Source organism: Oncorhynchus keta, chromosome 19 (assembly GCF_023373465.1).
Source record: "Oncorhynchus keta strain PuntledgeMale-10-30-2019 chromosome 19, Oket_V2, whole genome shotgun sequence".
In the NCBI taxonomy this organism is placed as follows: domain Eukaryota; kingdom Metazoa; phylum Chordata; class Actinopteri; order Salmoniformes; family Salmonidae; genus Oncorhynchus; species Oncorhynchus keta.
Window position 1 is genome coordinate 63,296,091 of NC_068439.1, and position 19,126 is coordinate 63,315,216.

The 19,126-nt window shown below is 42.4% G+C and overlaps 1 protein-coding gene across 3 annotated transcripts in view; it reads left to right on the forward strand.

Moving 5' to 3' along the window:
- The window catches only part of LOC118398659 (exostosin-1-like), a 295,874-nt gene that overhangs the window by 232,766 nt on the left and 43,982 nt on the right, over positions 1 to 19,126 (forward strand). For all 3 annotated transcript variants that reach the window (XM_035794215.2, XM_035794216.2, XM_035794217.2), the window contains exons 3-4: positions 3,963 to 4,056; positions 15,841 to 15,948. In XM_035794215.2, coding sequence (XP_035650108.1) covers positions 3,963 to 4,056; positions 15,841 to 15,948 — 202 coding nt within the window. The remainder of the gene's footprint in view (positions 1 to 3,962; positions 4,057 to 15,840; positions 15,949 to 19,126) is intronic.

The following is a 19,126-nucleotide window of genomic DNA, read 5'->3' on the forward strand; positions in this document are numbered from 1 at the left end:
TCATGTTACCATGACTAATCATATTTTGTATTTAGTAAAGAGTATGCATTGGATTCTTGAACATAAGTGTTTTAGCTCAGTGGTCAGTTTATTAGGTACACCCATCTAGTACCGGGTCGGACCCCCCTGTGCCTCCAGAACAGTCTGAATTCTCTAGGGCATGGAAACGTTGCTCAATTTGTAATCAAGTGACCTAACATGTGCCAGGAAAACATTCCCCACACCAGTACATCACCGCCACCAGCCTGTACTGTTGACACCAGGCAGGATGAGGCCATGGACTTACGTCAAATCCTGACTCTGCCATCAGCATGATTTCCCAGCAACCGGGATACATCGGACCAGGCAACGTTTTTCCACTCTTCAATTGTCCAGTGTTGGCGATCGCGTGCCCACTGGAACCGCTTCCTCTTGTTTTCAGCTGATAGGAGTGGAACGTCTGCTGCAATAAACCATCTGTGACAAAGACTGACGAGTTGTGCATTTTAAAGATACCGTTCTGCACACCACTGTTGTACTCTGCCATTATTTACCTGTTTGTGGCCTGCCCGATTCTTGCCATTCTCCTTCGACCTCTCGTCAACAAGTTGTTTCGCCCACAGGACTGGCGCTGGCTGGATGATTTTGGTTGGTCACACCATTCTCGGTAAACCCTATAGACGATCATACCATGTTTAAAGTCGCTTAGATAACCTGTCTGCCTGCTTTATATAGCAAGCCAAGGCCACGTGACTCGCTGTCTGTAGGAGCGAACTATTTTTGTGAACGGGGTGGTGTATCTAATAAACTAGCCACTGAGTGTATGATAACCTTGCTGGCATGGCATTCAAACATCACAGTGCTGAGCACACGCCATGATCGACTGGAGTCCACCTTTTGAGATAGACTGTTGTTTTGTAATTGTCTGAGCTGAAGAATAATAGGGCAGGATAATACGCTGCATGTTCTTTATGATTGAACCTCAACATTCTTGCCACATTACTGTATCCATTCTCTATATTGGCTGCTGTGGTTGACCTTGTGATCCAGTGTGAGGTGTCATAAAATTGTACCTTTTCAGTACACACACTGGTGGTTGGTCCCGAGGCTGTGGAGGCAGTTGATCCCCAGACAGATTAGGCTGTAATCAGAAGTCTCTGTGGGCCAGGGCTCAAGCAGCACATTTGGGCTCTCCTCTCCTCTGGGTGTTTGAAGGATGGCTGGAGACAGAGACAGGGTTTCTAACAAAACATCACTGTGAGAGGGAGAAAACAGTCATCGATGTCATGTACAGTTGGAAGTCAGAGGTTTACCTACACCTTAGCCAAATACATTTAAACTCAATTCCTGACATTTAATCCTATTAAAAAATCCCTGTCTTAGGTCAGTTAGGAGCACCACTTTATTTTAAGAATGTGAAATGTCAGAATAATAGTAGAGAGAATATTTTATTTCAGCTTTTATTTCTTTCATCACATTCCCAGTGGGTCAGAAGTTTACATGCACTCAATTCGATTTTGGTATCATTGCCTTTAAATGTTTTTATTTGGGTCAAACGTTTCGGGTAGCCTTCCACAAGCTTCCCACAATAAGTTGGGTGAATTTTATTCCTCCTGACAGAGCTGGTGGAACTGAGTCAGGTTTGTAGGCCTCCTTGCTCGCACATGCTTTTTCAGTTATGCCCACAAATGTTCTATAGGATTGAGGTCAGGGCTTTGTGATGGCCACTCCAATACCTTGACTTTGTTGTCCTTAAGCCATTTTTCTTAACTTTGAAAGTATGCTTGGGGTCATTGTCCATTTGGAAGATCCATTTGCGACCAAGCTTTAACTTCCTGACTCATGTCTTGAGATGTTGCTTCAATATATCCACATAATTTTCCTCCCTCATAATGCCATCTATTTTGTGAAGTGCACCAGTCCCTCTTGCAGCAAAGCACCCCCACAACATGATGCTACCACCCCCGTGCTTCACGGTTGGGATGGTGTTCTTCGGCTTGCAAGCCTCCCCCTTTTTCCTCCAAACACAATGATGGTCATTTTGGCCAAACAGTTCTATTTTTGTTTCATCAGACCAGAGGAAATTTCTCTAAATAGTACAAACGTTGTCCCCATGTGCAGTTGCAAACTGTTGTCTGGCTTTTTTAATAGCGGTTTTGGAGCAGTGGTTTCTTCCTTGCTGAGCGGCCTTTCAGGTTATGTCAATATAGGACTTTAATGTGGATATAGATACTTTTGTACGTGTTTCCTCCAGCATCTTCACAAGGTCCTTTGCTGTTGTTCTGGGATTGATATGCACTTTTCACACCAAAGTACGTTCATCTCTAGGAGACAAAACGCGTCTCCTTCCTGAGCGGTATGATGGCTGCGTGGTTCCATGGTGTTTATACTTGCGTACAATTGTTTGTACAGATGAACTGGTACCTTCAGATGTTTGGAAATTGCTCCCAAGGATGAACAAACTTGTGGAGGTCTACAATTTTTTTTCTGAGGTCTTGGAAGATTTCTTTTGATTTTCCCATGATGTCAAGCAAAGAGGCACTGAGTTTGAAGGTATGGCCTTGAAATACATCCACAGGTACACCTCCAATTGACTCAAATTAGCCTATCAGAAGCTTCTAAAGCCACGACATCAAAGGCACAGTCAACTTAGTTTATGTAAACTTCTGACCCACTGGATTTGTGACACAGTGAGTTATAAGTGAAATAATCTGTAAACAAATGTTTGAAAAATTACTCGTCATACACAATGTAGATGTCCTTGCCAAAACTATAGTTTGTTAACATGAAATTTGTGGAGCGGTTGAAAAACTAGTTTTAATAATTCCAACGTAAGTGTATGTAAACTTCCGACTTCAACTGTACATACAGTTCTGTAAAATACTGCTATGTTTATATATGACAATTGCATTTCGTCACACTGGATGGAACATATTCATTTATAGTCTCATTACCAAAATAATCCAACACAGTCATGATTCCAGGTTAGCCAGTTGATCACAAATTTGGGAGACAGCCTGGTCTCTGAGAGTTGTCCATCTTGAAAATGCCCCTGTCTTGTTTAACAACAAAGAAAGTGTTATGTATGTTTCCATTCAAATGCCATAAATCATCCTTAGCCTCTCTTAAGAATTCGCTGCCTGATATTTTTCATACGATATGGGTTATGAGGATCATAGACAGCATTGGTTATAGATCGCGGGGCTTCATAGGCAGTGACAGGCTGGTGTGTTTTGTGATTGATTTATGTAGCTTAAAAGCTCTCCTGTTATTTCATATGATTTACTGTCAGATAAAACAGCTGCTCCTCATCCTTATTGGATGGGCCTTGGGATGAGACGCCGATTTGGAACAGGGCCATAAATTACCCCTCTCTCTATTGGCCTGCAGTGAGGGGAGAGTAGAAGGGTTGTGCTGCCTGCTATAGGGATGGGATGAGGAATCCCGGGCTTGTATCACTGGGAAAGACAGAGGTGCTTTTGGAGATCAATCTCAAAGTCTCCCTTTGTAATACACTCGTTGTGTAACATTGATCATACTCTAGGCCAGAGTGTAGAGGACCTTATTCTAGTCTAAAAGCTTTCTTTGTGTATAATGACATTCTTGAAACATGACAAGTGCTTTGAAGTTTGTCTAATTTCTCTGAAGAATGTGAAGGAGTTGGAGAATGTGTTTCTCAAGTTCCCACATCTATTTCACCAACTAAAATATGTATTCGTTTGAGCTTATGTCTTTGTTTGTGATTGAGTGAGACAATTGACACAAGTTGTAATGCTGTAATTGTTGTTTGCATGTGTTTAATCTAAGGACACATTTACTTTAAACTATCCTCTGTCTGCTCATAGCCATCCTCTCTTTCTTCTATTCTTTCCCTCTCTGCTCTCTCATTTTTGTCAATTGGATCTCAAAGGAGTCCATCTTGACATTTTAGCGTGCCTGATGTCTCAATGAGTCTGACAAAGTCGATTTCTGTCTGTCTCCAGGTTCGACTACCAGGAGCTGCTTCATAACTCCAGCTTCTGCCTGGTGCCCCGCGGTCGCAGGCTGGGCTCCTTTCGCTTTCTCGAGGCCCTCCAGGTATGTGGTTTGAAGTTTCCCCAACAAAAAACCTGTCTCTCCAAGGCTCCTTGCGTCTCCAAGTGGTTCCCTTGGAAGCGGGGGCTAGTCGTCGGCATGACAGCCAGGGTTGGAGCCTGTGAGTTGTGCAGGCCCTGCAGTCTGCCAGGCCTGATGCTTGGGTTATTGGTATTGACAACCTGTCATCTTTTCAGAAACAGCTGCAGAAGAGTTCTGTACTATAGATACAGAAGAGACCTATTTTTATCTCATCACCTCCCACTTTCATTAACACCTGATCTCCTCCTCTCAGGCATGTTTATTTGGACTGACAGTAGCGTCCCACTGAGCCTCTATAGAAGTATCTTAGAATTGTTTATTACTTAGAACTATCCCATTGTAGATGTACATCTGTCTCTATATCGACAGAGGAAGTTATTATGGACATTCTGAATCAATGTAATGTGGTATCACATCCAGATACACTGAGGCCTGCATGGCTAAAAGTTAAGAATTTTTACCTTTATTTAACTAGGCAAGTCAGTTAAGAACAAATTCTTATTTTCAATGATGGCCTAGGAACAGTGGGTTAACTGCCTGTTCAGGGGCAGAACGACAGATAGGTTGTCAGCTCGGGGTTTGAACTTGCAACCTTCCGGTTAGTCGAACGCTCTAACCACTAGGCTACCCTGCTGCCCCGAGTGAAGGAAGTAGCCTAGTCATTTCTACCCCACTCTGTACAAATCAAATCAACCAATCAAATGTATTTATAAAGCCCTTCTTACATCAGCTGATGTCACAAAGTGCTGTACAGAAACCCAGCCTAAAACCCCAAACAGCAAGCAATGCAGGTGTAGAAGCACAGTGGCTAGGAAAAACTCCCTAGAAAGGCCAAAACCTAGGAAGAAACCTAGAGAGGAACCAGGCTATGAAGGGTGGCCAGTCCTCTTCTGGTTGTGCCAGGTGGAGATTATAACAGAACTTGACCAAGATGTTCAAATGTTCATAGATGACCAGCAGGGTCAAAGAATAATAATCACAGTGTTTGTCGAGGGTGCAACAGGTCAGCACCACAGGAGTAAATATCATTTGGCTTTTCATAGCTGATCATTCAGAGTATTTCTACTGCTCCTACTGTCTCTAGAGAGCTGAAAACAGCAGGTCTGGGACAGGTAGCATGTCCGATGAACAGGTCAGGGTTCCATAGCCACAGGTAGAACAGTTGAAACTGGAGCAGCAGCATGGCCAGGTGGACTGGGGACCGCAAGGAGTCATCAGGACAGGGAGTCCTGAGGCATGGTCCTAGGGCTCAGGTCCTATGAGAGAGAGAGAGAGAGAAAGAAAGAAAGAAAGAAAGAAAGAAAGAAAGAAAGAAAGAAAGAAAGAAAGAAAGAAAGAAAGAAAGAAAGAGAGAGAGAGAGAAAGCGAGAGAATTAGAGAGAGCATACTTAAATTCACACAGGACACCGGATAAGACAGGATAAATACTCCAGATATACAGTAACAGGCTGACTCTAGCCCCCCAACACATAAACTACTGCAGCATAAATACTGGAAGCTGAGACAAGAGGGGTCGGAAGACAGTCTGACGATACCCCTGGAAAGGGCCAAACAGAAGGATATAACCCCACCCACTTTTCCAAAGCACAGCCCCCACACCACTAGAGGGATATCTTCAACCACCAACTTACCATCCTGAGACAAGGCCGAGTAAAGCCCACAAAGATCTCCGCCACGGCACATCCAAAGGGGGGACGCCAACCCAGACAGGAAGATCACATCAGTGACTCAACCCACTCAAGTGATGCACCCCTCCTAGGGACGGCATGGAAGAGCACCAGTAAACCAGTGACTTAACCCCTGTAATAGGGTTAGAGGCAGAGAATCCCAGTGGAGGGAGGGGAACCGGCCAGGCAGAGATAGCAAGGGCGGTTCTTTGCTCCAGTGCTTGTCCGTTCACCTTCACACTCCTGGGCCAGACTACACTCAATCATAGGACCTACTGAAGAGATGCGTCTTAAAGACTTAAAGGTTGAGACCGAGTCTGCGTCTCTCACATGGGTAGGCAGACCATTCCATAAAAATGTAGCTCTATAGGAGAAAGCCCTGCCTCCAGCTGTTTGCTTATAAATTCTAGGAACGGTAAGGAGGCCTGCATCTTCTGACCATAGCGTACGTGTAGGTATGTACGGCAGTACCAAATCAGAAAGATAGGTAGGAGCAAGCCCATGTACTGCTTTGTAGGTTAGCAATAAAACCTTGAAATCAGCCCCTGCCTTAACAGGAAGCCAGTGTAGAGGGGCTAGCACTGGAGAAATATGATACAATTTTTGTGTTCTAGTCAAGATTCTGGCAGACGTGTTTAGCACTAACTGAAGTTTATTTAATGCTTTATCCGGGTAAACAGAAAGTAGAGCATTGCAGTAGTCTAACCTAGAAGTGACAAAAAAGTGACTGCATATAAGATAAACAGAGTAGCAGCAGTGTAAAAGAGGGGTTGGGGAGGCACACAATGCAAATAGTCCGGGTAACCATTTGGTTACCTGTTCAGGGGTCTTATGGCTTGGTGAATGCACCAATTTGTAAGTCGCTCTGGATAAGAGCGTCTGCTAAATGACTTAAATGTAATGTAATGTAAATGACGTGGATAACAATGTCCCTATACTCTCTACACTCGCCAGTTTTAGCTTTAGCCAACACCATCTTCAGATTAGCCTTAACATCGGAAGCTCTCCCCTGGTAAACAGTTTATGATCGCTGGATGATTCGTTTTAAGTCTAATACTGCGGGTAATGAAGTCGCCAAAGACTAGGGTTTTCAATTTGTCATAGCTAATGGTGGGAGGCTTCGGCGTCTCGGAACCCATAACGGGAGGAGTAGAGACCAGAAAAGGCTCGGCCTTTGACTCCGACTCGCTGCTTAATGGGGAGAACCGGTTGAAAGTTTCTGTCGACTGAATGACACCGGTTGAGCATTCCTACAGCATTTCCTTCCAGAAGCCATGAGAAGGTTGTCCGACTGCGGGGGACTGTGCGGGGGGGATTTATACTACTATCTGCACTTACTGGTGGCACAGACTGTTTCATCCTTTCCTACACTGGAATGACCCTTGCCTAACGATTGCGTCTGAAGCTGGGCTTGCAGCACAGCTACCCTCGCTGTACGGTAATCGTTCTCCTGTATATTATGAGTACTGCTATTCCAATTAGAAGGCATCATGTTAATGTTACTACTTAGCTTTGGCTGGTGGAGGTCCAAACGAACCACATCCAGATAAAGCGTCTAGAGTGAAAAAGTTGAATGGAAAAAGTTGAGCGAGGGAACAACTAAAAATATAAACGTAATTAAAAATTAAAAACCGTAAAGTTGGCAGGTAGCAAAGTAAGGTTAGCAACAAAACGCACAGCAGCAAGTAAACAAGTCTATAAGTTGTGTCAAATCAAACTTTATTTGCACATGCGCAAGTGTAGACCTTACTGTGAAATGCTTACTTACAAACCCTTAACTCTTCTTGAACTGCACTGTTGGTTCAGAAAATATTTACCAAATAAACTAAAGTAAAAAATATATATAAATAATAAAAAGTAACACGATAACGGGGCTATATACACGGGGTACCGGTACCGAGTCAGTGTGTGGGGGTACAGGTTAGTTGAGGTCATTTGTACATGTAGGTAGGGGTGAAGTGACTATGCATAGATAATAAACAGCGAGGAGCAGCAGTGTACAAAACAAATGTGTGGGGTGGGTCAATGTTATAGTCCGGTGGCCATTTGATTAATTGTTCAGCAGTTTTATGGCTTTGGGGTAGAAGCTGTTAAGGAGCGTTTTGATCCTAGACTTGGCGCTCTGGTACCGCTTGCCGTGCGGTAATAGAGAAAACAGTATTTCACTTGGGTGACTGGAGTCTGACAATTTTATATGTGTTCCTCTGACACTGCCTATTATATAGGTCCTGGATGGCAGGAAGCTTGGCCCCAGTTAAGTACTGGGCCGTACGCACTACCCTCTGTAGCGCCTTACAGTCAGATGCCGAGCAGTTGCCATACCAATTGGTGATACAACTGGTCAGGAAGCTCTGAATGGTGCACTTGTAGAACTCTTTGAGGATCTCAGGACCCATGCAAAATATTTTCAGTCTCCTGAGGGGGAAAATGTTTTGTCGTGCCCTCTTCACGACTGTCTTGGTGTGTTTGGACCATAATAGATCATTGGTGATGTGGACACCAAGGAACTTGAAACTCCCGACCCACTCTACTACAGCCACAATCAGCACCTTTGTCTTGCTCACATTGAGGGAGAGGTTGTCCTGGCACCACACTGCCAGTTCACACTGCCACCTCCCTATAGGCTGTCTCTTCGTTGTCGGTGATCAGGCCTGCCACTGTTGTGTCATCAGCAAACTTAATGATAGTGTTTGAATCGTGTTTGGCCACGCAGTCGTGAGTGAACAGGGAGTACAGGAGGGGACTAAGTACACACCCCTGAGGGGTCCCAGTGTTGAGGATCAGCGTGGCAGACACGTTGTTGCCTAACCTTACAACCTGGGGGCGGCCCGGCAGGAAGTCCAGGATCCAGTTGCAGAGGGATTGTTTAGTCCCAGGGTCCTCAGCTTAGTGATGAGCTTCATGGGCACTATGGTGTTGAATGCTGAGCTGTAGTCAATAAACAGCATTCTCACATTGGTGTTCTTTTTGTCCTGGTTGGAAAGGGCAGTGTGGAGTGCGATTGAGATTGCGTCATCTGTGGTTTCTGTTGGGGCGGAATGCGAGTGTGTCTAGGGTGTCTGGGAGGATGCTGTTGATATTAGCCATGACCAGCCTTTCAAAGCACTCCATGGCTACCGATGTGAGTGCTACGGGGTGGTAATCATTTAGGCAGGTTACCTTTGCTTCCTTGGGCACAGGAACTATGGTGGTCTGCTTGTAGGTATTACAGACTCAGTCAGGGAGAGGATGAAAATGTCAGTGAAGACACTTGCCAGTTGGTCAGTGGATTCTTTGAGTACACGTCCTGGTAATCCATCTGGCCCAGCGGCTTTGTGAATGTTGACCTGTTTAAAGGTCTTGCTCACATTTGCTACCGAGAGCATTATCACACAGTCATCCAGAACAGCTGGTGCTCTTATGCATGCTTCAGTGCTGCTTGCCTCGAAGAGAGCATGAAAGGCATTTAGTTCATCTGGTACTCTCGCGTCACTGGGCAGCTTACTTCTGGGTTTCTCTTTGTTGTCCTTAATAGTTTTCAAGCCCTGCCACATCCGACGAGCGTCAGAGCCAGTGTAGTAGGATTCAATCTTAATCCAGTATTGACGCTTAGTTTGTTTGATGGTTTGTCTGAGGGCAAAGCAATATTTCTTATAAGCGTAAGGATTAGTGTCCCGCTCCTTGAAAGCGGCAGCTCTACCTTTAGCTCGATGCAGGTGTTGCCTGTAATCCATGGCTTCTGGTTGGGATATGTACGTACGGTCACTGTGGGGACAATGTTGTCGATACACTTATTGATGAAGCCGATGACTGAGGTGGTATACTCCTCAATGCCATTGGATGAATCCCGGAACTAGCAAAACAGTCCAGTAGCGTAGCATCTGCATTATCTGACCACTTCCGTATTGAGCGAGTCACTGGTACTTCCTGCTTTAGTTTTTGCTTGTAAGCAGGAATCAGGAGGATAGAATTATGGTCAGATTTGCGAGCTTTGTATGCATCTCTGTGTGTGGAGTAAAGGTGGTCTAGAGGTTTTTTTCTCCTCTGGTTACACATGTGACATGCTGTTGAAAATTTGGTAAAACTGATTTGTTTGCCTACATTGAAGTCCCTGTCCACTAGGAGCGCTGCTTCTGGATGAGCATTTTCTTGTTTGCTTATGGCCTTATAGAGTTGGTTGAGTGCGGTCTTAGTGCCAGCATCGGTCTGTGGTGGTAAATAGACGGCTAAGAATAATATAGATGAGAACTCTCTTGGTAGGTAGTGTAGTCTACAGCTTATCATATGGTACTCTACCTCAGGCAAGCAATACCTCAAGACTTCTTTAATATTAGACATTGCGCACCAGCTGTTATTGACAAAAAGACACACACAAGCTGCTTCCAGTTCGTGGTGAGTAATCGCTGTTCTAATATCCAGAAGTGATTTTTCGGGTCATAAGAGACGGTAGCAGCAATATTATGGACAAAATAAGTAAAACAATAAGTAACAAACAACTAACAACATAGCACAATTGGTCAGGAGCATGTAAAACGTCATGCATCCTCTTCGGCGCCATCTTACAATCTTACAGGGGGTCAGTGCAGCAGTTAGGCAGACACTGTAGCTAACAATTCAAATGTGTGAATAATCATCTCACAAAGTACCGACTGAAAGCTAGCTGGAATTACGGTCCCCAAATGGAGCGTTCTTTGCTGCCTTTTAAGTGTGAGGCAGTTCCATTCAGCACCCAGATTTCAGAGGGGACACTTTGAAAAAGGAACATCAAAAAGCTTTTAGACATGACACAGATTGAGCTTTGATATTGTGAGGCAGCCCTCTCCCATTTGTCCTCTTTATCCATCAGTGAGGCTCAAACAAGGGCTGTTATGCAGATGGATGGAAGGATAAGACTGGGGCTGGTGTGGTGTGGCAGCAGGCAATGATTTGTTTCCCTACAACAGCAGAGGGGAGGGAGGAGAAGGAAAGGAGAAGAGGGGAGAGGAAAGAAGGGGAGGAGATGAGGGGGGAGGAGAGGAAAGAAGAGGGAGGTGAGAAGGAAAGGCGAGGAGTGTGATGATGCCACGACACTGAGCCAGGCCATGCAAATCACTAAAGAGCAGTGGGGATTTAAACAGACAGACAGGCCACCACCAATCCTGGACTTGGCATTTCTCACAAAGCCCCTATAAGCCCCAAATGAGTGTCAACTTTTAATGATGGAGATCCAAGTCTCCCTTGAAATGTAAACATGAATTCATGGTGCTGTACAGTTCAGTATGCTGCCTTGGTTTTTATTATTTTAGTCTGCATGTATGATTGACACATCAAATTAGATCCCTCTAAATGCAGTGCCACTGTACAGGAAATTAAAAGGGATTCTGATGAAGTTGGCAGTGTTAATTTATCCGTAAGTGCTAATGCACATAGTTAAACAAATGTTATTCTCCCTAAAAATGGTTGCCACTTTGGTTTTCTCACCTCTGAGCATCCATTAAAAGTAAATCCTTTGCAAACTTACCTTGATAGAGAATTTGATCCCCGGAAAAGCCTAGCTTTAAGTTTGTGATAAACAGGTTTGTGTTGCTATGGTGTTTCTTTTAATGGAATTGTGTTAACAGGTTTAAGGAGCAGTGTTGTAGTGCTGCAAGATTGTGGGGGAGAGGCGCTCCCTCACTTTTTCAGTTTGATAATACACAAAGCTGGTAAAACTACTTCTGGAGAATATATTCTGATAAATTCTAAATAAATAATATTTAATTTCTTCCCTGTCTTCCTGGGGGGCTCCCGAGTGGCGGTCTAAGGCACTGCATCTCAGTGCTAGAGGCGGCACTTCAAATCCAGGCTGTAACACAAAATAATGTAAATAAGAAATCACAACCGGTGGTGATTGGGAGTCCAATAGGGCAGCGCACAATTTGCCCAGCGTCGTCCGGATTTGGCAGGTGTAGGTCGTCATTCTAAAGAATATTTGTTATTAACTGACTTGCCTAGTTAAATAAAGGTTAAATGAAAAAATATATATTTCTGGCTGTGGCGATAATGATTAACTGTAGGCTACGTGTGTGCACTGCGAAGGTCCATCAGATGCTTGACCACTTTGGCAAATGTTTATAAAGATTCACCAGCTGTTTCTATCCAGTCTTATAAACAAAATGAGAAGCCGCATGTTCACAACCACAAGCTTTAAAGGCTGGTCCGCAGCGAACCAGGCTGCAGGGCACACACCTGATACGTCAGGCAAAGATCCTGGAGAGAGAGCTGGCCAGAGCCTCCCCCTCCGGGATTCAGGCAAGAAGACATTTGCATCCTGTGCCAACGCTCTCCCTCCTGTGTGCCTCCACCATCAATGGCTTTAGGGACTTTGTTCACAGTAGGGGACACGTGCCACGCGAGCTGAGACCACTGCTTAACTGTACATGATCTCCAGTGCTTGACTTGGGCGAAGCTCACCGAAGCTGAGTACCGGCACTTCCATTTCTCTACTACTTGAGCTCCTGCTCAAAATTATTGTGGAGCTCCTGCACCTATATATAAACAGAACCGGCACCCAAAATGAGTACTGGAACCTATTTTAGTCCAAGTCAAGCACTGTACCTCGGCGGCGTGTTAGAGGGGGTTCAGCCACATGAACCTTATCATCACACCAGTGAGATCTACGATCCAAATTCACACTGTGTCTGCCTTGATGTTCATAAAACTCCACCGACCCCCTCTTGCGGAGTGGAATCCAGAACCAAACATGACCACTTGGTAACGGCGACATCGTTCTGCTGAGGAAATCCAAACCATAGTAGCCACCGCAAAGCCCAAGGAGCCTGACCCTCTGGAAGTTGTTGTAGCCCTCCTTGGGATATTTCGACTATTGGCTATTGGTTGAGACGCAAAGCCTGTTCTAGCTTGGGATGTCAGGGTGGACAATTGGAAATATGAATTAGGCCAAGTTGAAGGTATAATAATAAGATATAATAATAAGATTATATTAGTTTATTGAGGTGCATGGTTACACATCAAAAGCTTGATTTTATTTTATGTTTTAAAACAAATGTTCTGCAATTCTACGTAGTAATGATTTATGTTCACTACTTTGTCAATTGATTTGAATTAATGTTCAATCTCTGCAAATAAATTATATGAATTGATATTTCACCTCAGTTTTCTTTTTATTCTGTAATGGGGTATATTGTAACCATGTGTTCAAGCTATCAAAGTGTATTTATGATACAGTGTGGTGTAAGCTACACAATACAATATAATGCCTACTCACAACTAAAGCTCTCCCTGCAAACAGTACAGGGATATTAAGCTAAACTGTGTATTTGTATTTACATTAGGCTATAGCCTACAAATAGCTATACCACGTAGTCGTAGCCTATTAGGCTATACTATAAATTAATATTGTTTGTTCCTGAACTGGCGGAATCGCAGAGCTATCCTTCAGCACCACAAGTTGGTTCAACTTTTTTAACGTCATTGCACGATCCTGGCGCTGTCCTTTCAGCAGCACGAATGGCCCTCCAATCGCTTAAAATAACACTCAAGATGCATATTCCCATAAATAAAGGCATATTCCCACTATAAATGCATATTTCCATAAAACTGATTGAGGTCAATCAAATGAATGATGATCACCGGTAAAATGTGAATAATTATCATTCACGGTTGACTGTGATGGCCTATTTTGAAATTAGGTATGCTTAACTTGGTAATTGAGGGTATTAAAAATAAATATTGAGACAATATGTGTGGGTATAGGCTAGAGATCGACCGATTATGATTTGGAGGACCAATAATCGGTATAATCGGTATTATATATATATATATATATATATATTTGTAATAATGACAATTACAACAATACTGAATGAACATTGAACACTTTTATTTTAACTTAATATAGTACATAAATAAAATCTATTTAGTCTCAAGTAAATAATGAAATATTCAATTTTGTTTAAATAATGCAAAAACACAGTGTTGGAGAAGAAAGTAAAAGTGCAATATGTGCCATGGTAAAAAGCTAACGTTTAAGTTCCTTGCTCAGAACATGAGAACATATGAAAGCTGGTGATTCAATATTCCCAGTTCTTCAATATTCCCAGTTAAGAAGTTTTAGGTTGTAGTTATTACAGGAATTATGATGCATCAACTATTTCTCTCTATACCATTTGTATTTCCTATACCTTTGACTATTGGATGTTCTTATAGGCACTTTAGTATTGCCAGCGTAATCTCAGGAGTTGATAGGCTTGAAGTCATAAACAGCGCTGTGCTTCAAGCATTGCTAAGAGCTGCTGGCAAATGCAGTAAAGTGCTGTTTGAATGAATGCTTATGAGCCTGCTGCTGCCTATCACCGCTCAATCAGACAATATCAATCAATATAATATAATAAACACTGAAATACGAGCCTTTGATCATTAATATGGTAAAAATCCAGAAACTATCATTTCGAAAACAAAACGTTTATTCTTTCATTGAAATACTGAACCGTTCCGTATGTTATCGAACGGCTGGCAACCTTAAGTCTAAATATTGCTGTTAGATTGCACAACCTTCAATGTTATGTCATAATTATGTAAAATTCTGGCAAATGAATTACGGTCTTTGTTAGGAAGAAAGATTCAGGCGGCCCAAACTGTTGCATATACCCTGACTCTGCTTGCACTGAACGCAAAAGAAGTGACACAATTTCCCTAAATTAATATTGGCTGCTAACATGAATTTATTTTAACTAAATATGCAGGTTTAAAAATAAATACTTCTGTGTATTAATTTTAAGAAAGGCATTGATGTTTATGGTTAGGGACATTTGTGCAACGATTGTGCTTTTTTCGCGAATGCGCTTTTGTAAAAATTCATCACCCGTTTGGCGAAGTTGAAGTAGGCTGTTATTTTATGATAAATTAACAGGCACTGCATTGATTATATGCAACGCAAGATAAGCTAGTTAACCTAGTAATATCATCAACCATGTGTAGTTAACTGGTGATTATGTGAAGATTGATTGTTTTTTATAAGATAAGTTTAATGTAGCTAACTTTGTCTACATACTCATCTCATATGTATATACTGTACTCGATACCATCTACTGTATGCTGCCCTGTACCATCACTCATTCATATATCCTTATGTACATATTCTTTATCCCCTTACACTGTGTATAAGACAGTAGTTTTGGAATTGTTAGTTAGATTACTTGTTGGTTATCACTGCATTGTCGGAACTAGAAGCACAAGCATTTCGCTACACTCGCATTAACATCTGCTAACCATGTGTATGTGACAAATAAAATTTGATTTGATTTGATTTTGATTTAGCTAGCAACTTACATTGGCTCCTTGCAGCCACAAGGTCCTTTTGACGCTGCACTCGCGTAACAGGTGGTCAGCCTGCCACGCAGTTTCCTCGTGGATTGCAATGTTATCGGCCATGCCAATTAATCAGTCGACCTCTAGAATAGGCAGACGTTGCAAAATGAGGATGAATTTTATGCATATTCTATTATAATATAGAATTATATTATATAGATTTATATATTCCATAGGCTACATCTGTCGGTACAAACTTTGATTCAGGAAATGATGACGTCATTTGCATTTTTTATCTCGCGCTCCATCACCTAAAAAAAATGTTGCAGGAGTGAAACAATTTCTAATTTCCATTATAAAGGTGCAGCTTTGAATATTAAAATCAGCTCAGTGAGTGATGAACTATGTTCAACAAACAATGAAAACATACTAACTAAAAATATATCCAATTACTCAAGTATTTGTTTGATGCTAGTAACTAATTATCTGCACTAATGATAAGACACAATAGGTTCAATATATTATTCAACTAAATAGCGTTATACAATACGCCCTACCATTGTGTGACTAACATTCCACGTTTCACTCTGTATGACAGGGCATTCTGATGAACCTGTTTGTAGACATGACTACAAAATAATCTGATACTTTACTGTAAAGAAATATCTGGACTAGCTCTTATAACTGTGACTATTTCTTAACAGTCCAGTAGAAGGGTAGAGACTGGTATCCATAATAGAGGTGTATATGAATATTCTATTACCACTGACCCTCTCTGTACTTCCCCTGGGCTACCGTCCTCCTCCCCCAGGCTGCCTGTATCCCTGTCCTACTGAGCAACGGCTGGGAGCTGCCTTTTTCCGAGATCATCGACTGGAGCAAAGCAGCTGTCATCGGGGACGAGAGGCTCCTGCTGCAGGTAACTACTGATGGAGACCTCCTCCCTATGACACTTCTTTCTCTCTCTCACTCGCTCTCTCATGCTGTTATACAGTACCGTAAGCTGTACCTTATGCTATAACACAAGGCAATCACAACTCCCGTTGGGCTCTATAAAGTAGACCTTAGTAAGGACCACTGGAATGGATGACTTTTACTGCTCTCTCCAAAGGAATATATTGATACAATTTTGCAAACGTACTACAGTAACTTTTTGGGGGGTCAATATTGTCCTATCACAGCACTCCTGTTAGCTGTAATATTCTGTAACCTCAAACTACTCTCTCTTATCATTCCGCATTAGTTGCAGTTTCACGTTCATTGGGGTGAGTCTTGTCCTTGAGGCAGAACTGAGCGATTTCCGCTAGATGGGCCAGCTGCAAAGTCAAAATGGTCTATATTGTAAAAATTCATGATTTTTTTTCAGTCTTAATTTAAGGTTGGGGTTAGCAATGTGATTAGGTTTAAATAAATAAAAATTGGACTTTGTGGCTGTTCCAGCTAATGACAGCTCTGCAGAGCTGCCTCCTGAAGAAGAATCATTTTGACAAACGCTAACCTACACATTCCTACAGTTACCTTTTGTTAGCTTCATAAACTAGCCATCCTTTAACTTTACATACTATACCAAGTATCCAGAATTAGAGGAAGTGAATCCTCATCTTGCCAGCCACACCCGCGGTTTCAGAAGGGCTTGTTTGCAGAGGGGTGTGATGAAATGCCAATATACCTACACATATTAATGCACCCCATCCCTGAAACCGCCCGCCCATCTCCCTAATGTCTCCCAGAGCATGGGCCCTGTATCAATCAACTATCCCATTAATTCTGTAATTCAAGATGTATGATATTTATATTCTTTAATTACTGAACTTATTAGCAGCTGATGTGGCAAAAAGGAAGACGTTTGATTTACGATATGCAAAATGTCACCCAGAACATGAAAATAAATGAGGAAATGATGTGTGCCGAGATATGACAAGATTTCCCTCAGTGTCATTCACCTTCTTGTCTCAGTTCCATCCCCCACTTATGAAATCAGCGCAATTATTAGAGGAGCTGCCTGTTGCCGTTGACCTGGGAACGACCCATGGTTCTATTGAAACCCGACACATTTATTTTATCTCAGACTACTGATACACACAAAGATGTGTATCAGTTGATTTGCACTCAATTGCAAAATTGAGTCAACACACAATGCAAATGCAGCCTATTAAAAGCCGTAAATGGTTTTAATACAAGTCCTGTAATTATACGCTGTTGAATGAAAGACATTCAGAGTTGCTAACTATTGTTTTTTCTCACTCTCTTCACCCCCTAGTTACAAAGACCCTGTCCTAAAAGCATGCTAATTGTTGTCAAATATGTGTAGACGTGGAAAATATGCTGTGACAGGATATGAGGCACTCAAGGACGTTTTGTCTCTAGAAGAAAGAAAAATATATAATGACAGCATTTGTTCACTAGGCACAAATAATTGTTACATCTAATTCAATTAAGCACTTAGAAGTCAGACACACCAAGAAAACGGAGGGCCGGAGGGCCGAAAACGGAGGGCCGACTACTTAACACAGTAGGAGGCCTTTCCATCTCTTGCTAGAACAAAATATGTACCTGCTGAGTGCCAACCTGGTACAGACAAACCTGACGTTTCTACTTGTAGAATCGCCCTGCTCGTCAGTAGCCAACAACTTGACTTTGAGCCAATCAGAGAACACAAACCTTGAAGTGGAGGAGCCAATAGGAGTGACAAGTAAAAGGAAAAAAGGAAGGCACTTTCCCCTGTGTAATCCATCCCCTTTTCTAAAACAATAAAGCTGCATAATACATATTTTTTTACTAGAGCAAGTATTTACATATTTTATTTCTAGCTAAGGATCTTTGCGTTTGAAGAAGGATTTTTTTGTTAGGTTTGATAATGTGCACTTTTTTTCTTTGCTTCCCACATCTCCATGTGAAACAATCCGATCTATAACCAAATAATATGCCCTGGCAAATATTCTGATACTTGCCGGTGTAACCTAAAACATTATCCCAGTTTGATATGCTGCTTGTGTATGCATTCTGATATCAGCTAAAAATAAAACATGTTTTGGTCATGGACTTAAAAAGCACATGGCTAGTGACACTACATGGCCAAAAGTAGGTGGACACCCCTTCAAATTAGTGGATTCGGCTAGTTCAGCCACACCCGTTGTTGACAGGTGTATAAAATTGAGCACACAGCCATGCAATCTCCATAGACAAATACAGGCAGTAGAATAGCCCATACTGAAGAGCTTAGTGACTTTCAACTTAGCACCGTCATAGGATGCCACCTTTCCAACAAGTCAGATCGTCATATTTCTGCCCTGCTAGAGTTGCCCGGTAAATAAATTATGTTATTGTGAAGTGAAAAGGTCTAGGAGCAACAACAGCTCAGCCGTGAAGTGGTAGGCCACACAAGCTCACAGAACGGGACCGATGAGGTGCTGAAGCGTGTAAAAATTGTCTGTCCTTTGTTGCAACACTCACTACGAGTTCCAAACTGCAACGTCAGCACAAGAGTTGTTCGTCAGAAGGTTCATGAAATGGGTTTCCAAGGCCGAGCAGATGCACACCACGCGCAATTCCAAACGTCGGCTGGAGTGGTGTAAAGCCAGGCCTAAAAACCCAACATCAGTGCCCAGCTTCACTAATGCTCTTGTGGCTGAATGGAAGCAAGTCCCCGCAGCACTGTTCCAACATCTGGTGTAAAGCCTTTCCAGAAGATTGGAGGCTGTTATAGCAACAAAGGGGGGACCAACTCCATATTAATGCCCATGATTTTGGAATGAGATGTTTGACTTGCACGTGTCCACATACTTTTGGTAATGTAGAATAGTTGGCAACATTAGGTTCTACCATTTCACAATAGCCTTGAATCAATAATTATTACTTCTAAACAAAATACTTTTGGGTGAATATTTGTTGATTGAACAGACGCTGAGATTATAGTTGATTATCAATGCAAAATGGGCTACTTTGATAAATAGCCTATATAGCCTATATATCAGATCAGGGACCGAAGCAACAACACTGCCCCAACAGCTACAGAAGGAATGATCCGGCGCGTCTCAATTTTCAGGTAGTACAAAGTATGTTAAATGCACTGAGGTATAATAAGAAAGGTTATTGTC